General features: G+C 39.9%; 1 protein-coding gene across 1 annotated transcript; it reads right to left on the reverse strand.

Moving 5' to 3' along the window:
• Positions 1-3466: 3466 nt before the first annotated feature.
• On the reverse strand, positions 3467-9308 carry LOC149845870 (caffeic acid 3-O-methyltransferase-like). Its single transcript, XM_089997767.1, has 4 exons — positions 9007-9308; positions 6706-7124; positions 5410-5474; positions 3467-3879 (listed from the first exon to the last, which is right to left on the reverse strand). The coding sequence occupies exons 1-4, from the start codon at positions 9306-9308 to the stop codon at positions 3577-3579; spliced, it is 1089 nt and encodes a 362-aa protein (XP_089853893.1). The 3' UTR covers positions 3467-3576.
• Positions 9309-11240: the final 1932 nt, after the last annotated feature.

Below are 11240 nucleotides of genomic sequence, written 5' to 3' on the forward strand. Positions count from 1 at the left end.
TAGAAAAAAGAAGCACGAAGCAGGGCGCCGACCGAGCAAGCATGAAGGGGCTCAACCTTGATGACTTGCATGAAATGCCAGATGTCATGAAGGAGCAGCGAGGCAAAGGCTAGACAAGAAGCGAACACCTCCGAGAGGAAAAAGAACACACAAAAGGAGAGGCGGAAAGGGAGGGCAACAAAGGTACCTAGGCGACGCAGGGCGAAAGCTTGCCCTCAATGTAATAACTATGAAAAATAAGGAGAATTGGGTCTTGGATCCCTTTACTGGATCCAAATGGAGTAGGCAATAGGGTACAAAATATATATATTAGGTCAAATCCACCATGGACCCAAATGGATTCACTTATGGATTTGTCCAAGTGATGTCGATTCGGACCCACATCATGGAGGATTCGATGGGTTGAGTGGGTTAATAATCTGTTATAGATCCGGATCCACGGTAAAATGGATCTGGCATTGTGGGTTATCGGGTTTGGACCCATACCCGTTTTTCTTTGTTATTAAAACTCGAGTCTCATAATCGTGTTTAGGGCACAATTCTTGCCCAAGAAATTTAGATAGCAAGATCGGGGGAAGGGAGGGGTTACAGGAGGTAACTGACTATCCTGGTTCATCGAAGACAGGAGGTCACCGCTATACAGGAGGAAGGTGAGGGAGGTCTTAAACAACTCTCGTTTCTCTTTTCTAGTCTCTTACCTTCCACCTTTCATCTCTTTCTTCCTCTCTGAAGATTTTGCGCACGTCGGTGGAGTCACCATCGTTAGAGGTACCCTGACCACCTATTGTTGCCATCACCGACGTTCTTCTCACAGCAGGCACCAATCACGATTGAGGTAGGGTTCTGTTCTGATGGCATGGGTATGGGTGGATTCGGTGTGGGGGCAGTAGATGAAACCCAGATAGGTTTTTCCTGATCTGATTCATTCTTTCGAACACGTTGGTTTTCTTGATCTTATATGCTTTTGATCAGATAGGTTTCTCCTGATTTGATTCATTCTCTGGAACATATTTATTTTCTTGATGGTATATGCTTTTGATCAGATGGGTTTTTTTTTCATGATTAGATTCATTCTCTTGAGTGTATTAGTTTTTTTATCATATATGTTGTTGGTCTGATTGATTCTTCTTAGTTAGATTAATTCCTTTTAACTTATTGCATTGGCTTCTAAATAATCTGTGAAGCAGAGTGTCTTGAATATGTCAGCATCTGATTTTTATTCAATAAGGACAATATAACATAGATTCCTTTAATTTCTTTAACTTCTTGAATAAACCTAGGTTCTTGATGCCTGCATCAGATTCCAGATTAACTAAAATATGTATATGCTATCAGATTCCATTTTGTTTTTATAAGCACAGAATTTCGTGGGTTGTTGTAGATTTTGATTTTTCTTTTGAAACAAAAAAATTTATTATAAAAGGGAACAATAATAAACATACTTTCATTGAGGGGTTATATCTTGCTTGAACAGTCTTACGTATATTATACTAGGTGATCCATACAACATATCTCATGTTATAAAGAACACGTTAAAATTGTATATCATTTCACACTACATGCAAGGTTATATTTAGGAGTAGTTGTTTTTGTTCATGTTTGATTTCAACTAGTGTTGGCAATGGTATATTGCCTCTCTGTGCATGAATTGTCATATTTCTTTTAAACCATATCGATACATTTTTCTGACTATCCGCAATCTATATTGGATGGTTGTCTGCTAAAAATGGTTTAACACAAATTTCAGGATAGCTAATTTGTTATTTTTTTTTTTAAAAGATATCTAGTTGGGATAATTTGGTTAGAATAATATGTGAGAGTATGTGATAATTTTATTAACAGAGCAGCTGGGTTATATGTAACAGATAAATACCTATGATGGGTATTCATGTTTAGTATATGGTGAACAATGAACATAACATGGGACAAAGGAAAGTTGAGACTCAATGTTTGAGTGTGTGTGAAGAGTTGAGTGTAATCGAGCACTACGAGTGAGTATAGAAAAATCATTATGGAAAAAAAACATAGTGGTGTATGTGTGTGTATTACTAAAAATGGGGTTTAATGCTATGGCAGTGATTAGAAGTTGGGGAAATATTCTAAACTTCGGGAAAATAACTAAATTAATGAAACCCAATTACTCAGTTGAGACCTACCTTGGAGAGGGTAAGTGGTACAAGACTTCTAGGACTTGTGTTTGGTGTCGAGCGTGATGCAGCTCATGGGTCCCCGTCCTCGGAGTTAAGGACCAAGACTACCTATGTATCATAGGTGGTAGTTTCATGTCTTCTGCAGAAGTTAGGGATGCATCCTGTTTTGAGTTGAGCCCTTGGGAGATTCTCTCGGCTATTAATCTCTTCCTTGGGGATTCAGTCTCTGTTAGAAGGTTTGGGTTAATAAAATACCTGGAATAATATACCCTCGAACGTTCTCTTCTGAGATGGTCATATGTGCCCGTGTGTACCCACGAGATAAGATAATTAAACATCATTTAGAAGAGTTATGTGTGACAACCAGTGGAGACACTAGAGAAATATATGTAAGTTTTATTTCAGATGCTTTATATTATCAACTTGTAAATTAGTAAAATTCTTAACTTTGTGGATACGAGGTAATTAAATTATTATCTGAAAATGTACATGTTATTACATTGACTGTGGCATACCTCACATGCTTATTAATGTTGCACATTTGTTATTGTTAAGTAACTGCTCACCTGCGTATTAATGTGGCATAATTGTTATTGTTATATAACTGCTCACATGCTCTTGTACATGAATTTAGATCTTTATTACATAGTGCTTACATGTCTTGATATACACTAAAGCTCAATCATGACACTCATACCACACACCCGATTCACGATATACTTGCACTATCAGTACAGAATTTCTGCTTAGACATGGTAGTCTAATTCCTATCATTTTTAACATTCTCAAGTCATGAGTAGTCACCACAAGCGGTTACAGGAGAGGTTTTGATATCTGTTTGATTTACTGGTTCTCTGACCGACTTATAACTGATATGCCATCATGGATTCGTTCTTTGTAAATGTACTTTTGTAAAGTTTCATGAACCAAAGTGGAATAAAGGATGTATGAATTGTTGAAGATCTTTTTACCTGTATCTCTCCATTCACTTAACCATGAGTTATAAAATGATTCCGATGTATGTATAAAAAATAAATCTATGTGTTTTCGGGGCGTTACACCCAATCATTCAAGGCCGCTTGGATGGAGAAGAGGGTCTGCTGGATGGGTGGGGCATAGGCACCAAAAGAAGAGGGATGAAGGAAACATGGGCAAGGCAAGCAAAAAACCTTAAAGCAAGGCCACACACACACACACACACACACACATATATATATATATATATATATATATATATATATATATATATATATATATATATATATATATAGAGAGAGAGAGAGAGAGAGAGAGAGAGAGAATAGCATAAATTGGAATGGAAAGAAGAAAAAGCAGCAGTAGCAAGCATTGAAGACCAAGGGGAGAGAGAACTCAAAAGAGCCAAGACTGGGATCAGCCTTGGATGTGTGCTTGGTCCTTTTCTTGGTTACATTTTCTTGTAGAACTCAATGAGCCAAGCATTGAAAGCACAACAGATGGGTTTTATTCCAGCGAATCCAGCTGCCTTAGCCAAGGCTTCAAGTTCCTTGGCTGTCCTTTCCTTCCCACCAGGATTTTGTGCCATCATTAGGAGGTCAAGCTGAAATACATAGGAACTTGCACGACTGTGGTCCACCATCTCCGGCAAAACCGATTCCACCACAATCACCTTGCCATCTTCCGGCAGAGCCTTCCAGCAATTCTTCAACAGTTTGATGCAGTGTTCATCCCCCCAGTCATGAAGTATCCACTGCGAAGCCAACCACTTGTTAATACATACTTCTAGAAATTAATGATGCCCATGACATGCGTGGTGCATGCTGAGCCTAGCCTATTACTGAAGCGCTACTTGATATTTTTGGGCATAGAGTTGGGTTGGGAAATCCATTACGGTGCATCTAGTGCAATGTGATTGCATACTTTCAGTGTGCTGCTGCATCTTGATCACCCATCGAATTGTGGCCGGTCAGCTGTGGAGCCTAACAGCAGATGGTGGGCGATCAGTTGCAGCAGCACAGTTAAAGTGTGCAACCCACGTTGCCCCTGATCGGCAAGACTCAAGTAGGAAAGACCTTCGGTTCTTGATTCAATTTGCATCTATTGATTCTTGCAAATTGGCCAATGAGTTGGAAGAATCGTTCAAGGTTGAACCTGACCACAAGGGGGCATTTGATGGCTTGATTGAAGTGATGTTACAAATCTGGGAGCAGAATTTTCTTGGCAAGGGAAAATTTTGTTTAAAAAACAAAAAAAAAAAATCATCTTTTTTGGGGAAGCTTGAGGACATAAATTTTAAAAAATGCGTTAAGTTTTTAGATAATGAAAATATATGAAAGTTAAAAAAAAAGGGAGTGTTATTTTGAGATTCTATAAGCTTTTGAAAATAAACAACAGAAAAAACGTGATATTTTCAAAGAATCTCCTAATCAAAACATCCACACTTGGCTAGTTTTACATGGTCCAGAATCTAGAACTCTCTTCTCATCCAAGTCGAGTTGATCGAGTGAATTTAACATGGGTACCCTTTCTCAGGGTTCATGTGACAGACCATGCTAACCTGCCCAACTCATACATACGTCACCAGGATACGATAAAAAGGACACGACACAATTTTTGTGAGACCATTTATTAACAATAGTATATAAGAAGATGCGACACGAGAGTGAATTGGAGTAGCCCTATGACATAGCTCATATAATTTCACAAACTTTGTTGAGCCAGCCCAAGCCTCGACACTGCTTGCAACCCTTACTAATTACCCAATATTTGGTGGGCTTTGAAGATTCGGCAAAGATTTAAGCTGTTGAACAACCCAGCCTAGTCATGGTGGTGTCATGTACTTTAGTAGTAAGGTGGGTGGGCATTCGGCTCACCTATTTCCTGACTCACCCATTTGGTGAATTAACCATTGGGTACCCAGCTCGAAATGGACAGGGCATGATCTGCATTTTGCAGCCTGGACCGATGAAAGTCGTTCCAGGCCCGGCCTGATTACTTGAATGTGCACAGCCCAATTTAAATTTATAGATCTGATGGGTCGGGACTTAAGGGCCTTGCCAAATTCCAACTATAATAGGGCCGGGTTCATGTCAGGCTTGTAGGGTCCTATTCGGGCTGGGCTGGCCGGACCTCTTGTCCACCCTTAACTGAGTCTGCCCCGTGTGCGGCCTTGACCCATCTGATACTGGCCAGCAGACTCCCATGCAAATTGTTAGTGAACAGTTAACTACTAAGCTGTGCCTGATTCAACAAACAAACAATGAAATAAACCAAAACAAACCTTCATAAAAATAGCCTCTGCAGTAGGGACACTAATGAACATATCTCCCCCCGCATGTTCCACTCCTGCAATACACATCAGAAAGTTACTAAATGGCCAACCGAAACTTCACAATAAGACATCTAAAGTAAGCTAGCCATCATGAGCTGGGCCAATCCTATTGCTTCCAACTTTGAAACAATGTATTTTTTTTTCAAGGGGCCACCTTGTGCTCTGCTCAACAGATTTGGTGTTAGAATCCTATTACTTCCAGCTCCAAAACAATGGTTTTATTTTCTAATTTTTGTTAAGAACAAGCTTGAGCTCTGCTTTTTCAGCTTAGGCTTGTCATGAGATGGAGCTCGGGCTCATTTATGAGCACTATAATGTGTGCATATTAACATGTGTTAACATGAAAATGCCATGAGCTTTTTGAAATATTTTACCTTTCTTCATAATATTCTATGTAGAAAATGAGGGAAAATATAAATAAATTAAAGAATGTAGAAATGTAAAGAGGAACAAAAACATGAAAGCTTTGAAAAAAAATAAAACAATTGATACTCTTGATTTTTTGGCTGATAAAAAGTAAATATATATAACAAAAAATCATTGTATTTTTTAATAATGTTGCAGTATATTGAACATTTTAGATGGTGATTGCGATATAATTTTTTTGGAAATATCTTTAGAATTAATAGCAGGCAGTATTTTTTGGCAGGATCATATGTTCGTTTTCAGGGAGGGGATCAAGAGAGCGAGAGCGGCTAAGTGACATGGCTATTTGACACAACCAATGACATGACATCATTTCATGTGGGCCCTGCACTCACAAGCTGTGGGTCCCATGCAATGTTGTCATGTGATTGGCTAGTGTCATGTAACCCTGGCACTCAGCCCCGCTCCTTTGATCTCAACTCGTTTTTAGATCCACTTAGATTTGGTTCGACTCAGTAACCCCCCACTTCATTGGGGGCTGATGTTGACAGTGCTGGCTAAGATTGTCAATGGGTGCATCAGGCCCATTAGTTGGTACCCGAATCTGCAAAAATAACATGTACGCAGTTGGGTACTCCGGATGGGTGAGGTCCGGGGGTCAGACATCCAACAACAATCGTAGCCCAAACATGACCCATGTATTATTCAAGTTGGCAGTTTTATCCCGATATCCAAAACACGGATTTGGTTTGGGTTGGATACACAACAAAGATCCAACCCATGTGGGCAGCCCTAGATCGGCTGCTACGAACTTCTTGACCCATTCAAACAAGCAAACCATTGGGTTTAGCGGGGCAACCAAGCCATACAACTAATTACCAGGAAACTGTGGTGCCTCTTTGATGACATGAGCCAGGTCAAAGTTGATGCCCTTGATGTGTGGGTACTTGGTCACAATGAGGCTCAAAACGGCTCCAATCCCGCCCGCAACGTCCACCAAGGAATGCAGACCCTCGAGCCCATTGTAGGTCTCTAGGATCTTCTTCATGAGCACGGTCGAGTGATTGGACATGGCCTCGTTGAAAAGCTTATTGAACCGCGGATCTGTGCCAGGGTACTCAAAGGCACTCATGCCGTGCGCCATGTTGAATGGGATGCCACCCTCAAGCACGGCATCTTTGAGGTGATGCCAGGACTGCAGACAGACCTTGTCTTGGTTCAATAGGACCAGTGGACCTGTGGACACGCCATCCTGGTTCAGGACCAAGAACTCGCAAACTGGTGCTAGACCATATCGCCTGGTTTGCAAGTCATGCGGACAGTTAATGAAAGTTCAGAACTTTATGTAATTCAAGTTTAAAGTGCTACCATGTTCAAGAAAAACAGATCTAGCAAGATTGCAAAATGAGTACTCATATGCCGTAGTAAAGATGTAAGAGGGTCAGTTTGGATCGGATGTAGGCACATTACTGGATATATGCATAACCTTATCAATTCCACTCAAAACCAAGAACCCAAACGTGCCCTTCTAGTGTGTGTGTTTTGGGACATTTGATCATGCAGGAAAATAAAGACAACAAAAGAACCTAAGAAATCGATATTCAACCAAATCAAGTGTCAAGAACTATGAAAAGCAAACAAAGCAGGGCAGACTAGCTAGATCGTCATTCACCAAGGCATGGTTTTAGTGCTGAATTTATGACCTGCCATGTTTTGCCCAGTGAAACTAAGTCCTTAAATTTGCCGATCTTTTGGGTTCAATCTGTTAAACGCTTGGCTTTGAAAGCCAAGAAATAAGAACTGAGCCTAGTGTATCCAGAGCTGGTTTAGTAACCAAATGGAAATTAGGCTGGACAAGCTCATAACAAGTTTAGTTTTAGGCCTTTCACCAGAGTAGTGCTATCAATGTTCAACAAATACTGGTGATATTCTAATATGTGATTTTGTTGATAATTTGATAAAACTTTAAAATCTGGAATAAATCACGATATTTTGTGATAAACCTTGACCAGATCATTGGACGGACCCCTGACCTGATCCGCTTTTGAACCCGGATGACACCTGTCAAACCTTGACCAGAGCATTGTTACAAGAAGTAATGTAAAACAAAGGGAGCCATGTAGGCCAGTTAAAGCACACCAACTACCTAAACAGTCAACCAAGAACCAAGGTCAGATCAGGTGCAAACATATTGCACAAAAATGCAATGTGCGGCAGCACCCTACTAGGGATGGCAGTGGGGCGGGGCGGGGCGGGGGACAAGGTCTCCACCCCGCCCCACCTCAAGATTTTATCCTCCACCCCCACCCCGCCTCCCTGGCGGGGATGGATTTTATCCTCCACCCCCGCCTTCATCCCCGTTTCATGTCCTCCATCCCCGGTTCAAACGGGGATGAGGCAGGGCGGGGCGGGGATATTGCGGGGAAAAGTGGTCGGGGTGGGGTTGAGGCGGGGATGAGGCGGGGATCGTGGAGGGGACGGGATGGGGCGGGGTGGGGAAAAGTGCACGTCCATCCCCGCCTCCACCCCCGGACGAGGATGGATTTTAACCTTCGTCCCCGCCTCCATCCCCGTTTCATACCCTTCATCCCCGGTCCAAACGGGGCGAGGCGGGGTGGGGCCCGGCTTTCCCCGGTCCACTGCCATCCCTACACCCTACTACCCACCATCTCAACTGGTCAGACTCTCCGTAAAATACCGACTAAGTGATGCAGGTATCGGATTTACTAAATTTTTAATCAGAAAAAACATACTCAGATCTGATAAGAATTACATAAACAGACCCGCTTCATACTCGGCAAAATAATATTCTTTAAGTTTTTTAACATTGAAAAAAGTGTGGATCTTAACCGGAACTTGGGTCGGACCTGAGTTTGGTATAAAATTTTATAAATCATACCCAACCCATTTAATAATCAGACCTCAAGACCCTGATGGTTAATGGGACCCTCTTCTTTGTAACCAAACCCTGACCCTATAAGATCAGGTATGGGTCGAGATTGAGCATGACCCGATCTGTTGACACCCCTACACACGGCCTATCAGGCATGGAGCCAACAGCAGATGGTTGGCAGGCAGGTGCAACGCGATTACACCGAGGATGGGCTTAGCTAAAAATGGAGCAAGAAATTCTCAAAAGAAAGACAAGAGAATGGAGGAGAGGGGTTAAAAGTTTTCAACCTTTGAACTTTGCCTTGCTCATCGGTGTAAGAGGTGGATGTAAGCACTGAGTGGTTGGCTAGGAGCCTGAGCATACGGTCGAGCATGGCAGGGGCACCTGGATTGGTGGTTGGCAACTGGGAAGTTATCTCGGCAGGGGTGAGCAGGGCCCCCTCCCCAGCCTTGGCCATTATCTCCAACACATGCAACTCTATGACAGCCCTGAGCGTCATGGGCAGCACCGCAGAGGTCGTCAACTGCATGGCGAACACGAGTGCCTCTCCTTTGGCCATGTCGGTAGAGATCTCAGGTTCAGAACACATCTTGTAGTTGGGGCCTGGGGAAGGGAAGGAAACCTCTTGGTTGACTATCTGCAGGAAGGGGGAGTGGTCGAGTAGAACTATATACAGTGGCCACGTGACGGATGGAACTACCTGGATATAGGGGGTTAGGTGCACCAACCTGCTGTCCCCTATTTATGTAAAACTAGTACGCCAATTGACAGGGCTTTAAGTTTAAGTAATGGGAAGGTTTAAATAGTGGGGACGTATATTCAAATCTAGAGGACAAAAACATTGAAAATATGGAAGCAAAGATTATATTTTATTGGAATGCGTGCGTCCTGGTTGGGAAATAAAAAGCTAATGAAAAAAAAATTAAGCGTCCTTTCTAAAAGCGCAATACTTCTCACTTTGGAAACTCCTAGAATTTTGATTTTTTCATGTTTTTTCTGTACTTTCTACACTATTGATCTATGTTTTCTATATGATTTTCTCATATTTCTTTTCATGTTTTTCATGTATTTCTTCTTAAGCTTTCATTCACTTCTCATATATTTTCTTTAAATTGGTAACTATCATTGTTAGATTTTAACAAAAAATTTAAATCTTTTACTAAAACATCATGAAATATAAGAATAATCAATTTTATTTTAGTTTTTATTTGTTTTTTTATAACTTACCATATTGCTTTATTTTTTATTTCTATTTCGCTTTAAATTGATAATTTATTTTCCGCTTCCTATAAATTTTAAAATGCTTTGTTTCTCGCTATTGCATCTCGTATCAATTTTTGCTTTTGCTTCTTACTTTGGCAAACTTGGTTTATCCTTTCATCAAGTGAGAGACAAACATAGAACTAACAAAAAGGCTAATAACATTTTTTAAATGTGTTAAAAAAAAAGCAAAAATTGTTGTTGAGGATGAATGATGAGAAATCTTTGGCATAATTAAGCTAGCCTTCTCCTGCTGCTTGGATAGGAATTCATCTAAACCACCAAAAGTGGGAAGTAACAAGTATGGTGCATAACATGATCCATAAATCTTTCTAAATCATTGAACACATAATTAAACAAAACAAAGATAGTGTAATACCTACGATTTTTGGTAATTATGAAATCATTAAAATATGATTTTTATGCTTTAAATTGGTGAAATTAAAAATTTATCTAAATGCCAACTTGAAATTGAAACTACACATTAAATTGAGTTATAGTTTAAATAGAATTTAATATTGATTTTAAATGGGTGATAAATTGGATTTAATTTGATAAGAATTTAAGGTGAATTTGGATTCTCATTTGGATATGGGTTTTATAAAATTAGTGTGGATATGGATCTAATATGATTGCTTATATTAGACTAGATCTCATTTGGATTTAAAATCCAGGAAGGGAATCCAAGGAAAAATCCAATTAGGCAAATCATGGATTTGGCATTAAGTAATAATTGGATTTTAAAATAAGTGTGAAGTCCAATAGGCTGAATGACCGTTTTGGACCCCACCTAAGGATATGCTACATGGAAGTAAAAAATAAAATAAGTATAAAAAGTCTAATAAAAATTTTGAGTAAAATATCTAGAATTTTCCTAAATTTGAAATGAAAAGTTTATTAAAGAAAGGAGCCAAATTTGATTTTCTCAAATTGGACTCCCTAGAAGGGGATGCCCCATCCTAGTGGGCCCTCCTCTATGGCTGGACCTTGTTCAATATATATATATATATATATATATATATATATATATATATATATATATATATATATATATATATATATATATATATATATATATATATATATGAAAACAAGAAAGCAAAGAAACACTAAGAGTCAAAACTTTCTAAAAAGGTAAACCAAGGTTAAGGGAATTGAGATTTGGAAATGAATTTTGGAAAGTTTCAACTATGAGGGGACACCCCCATGGTGGGCCCTCTTGTGTGTTGAGTAGATCCTCTTTATGAGGTAAACCACAGTA

Source organism: Nuphar pumila, chromosome 2 (genome assembly GCF_984573655.1).
Source record: "Nuphar pumila chromosome 2, dmNupPumi1.hap1.1, whole genome shotgun sequence".
Lineage (NCBI taxonomy): Eukaryota > Viridiplantae > Streptophyta > Magnoliopsida > Nymphaeales > Nymphaeaceae > Nuphar > Nuphar pumila.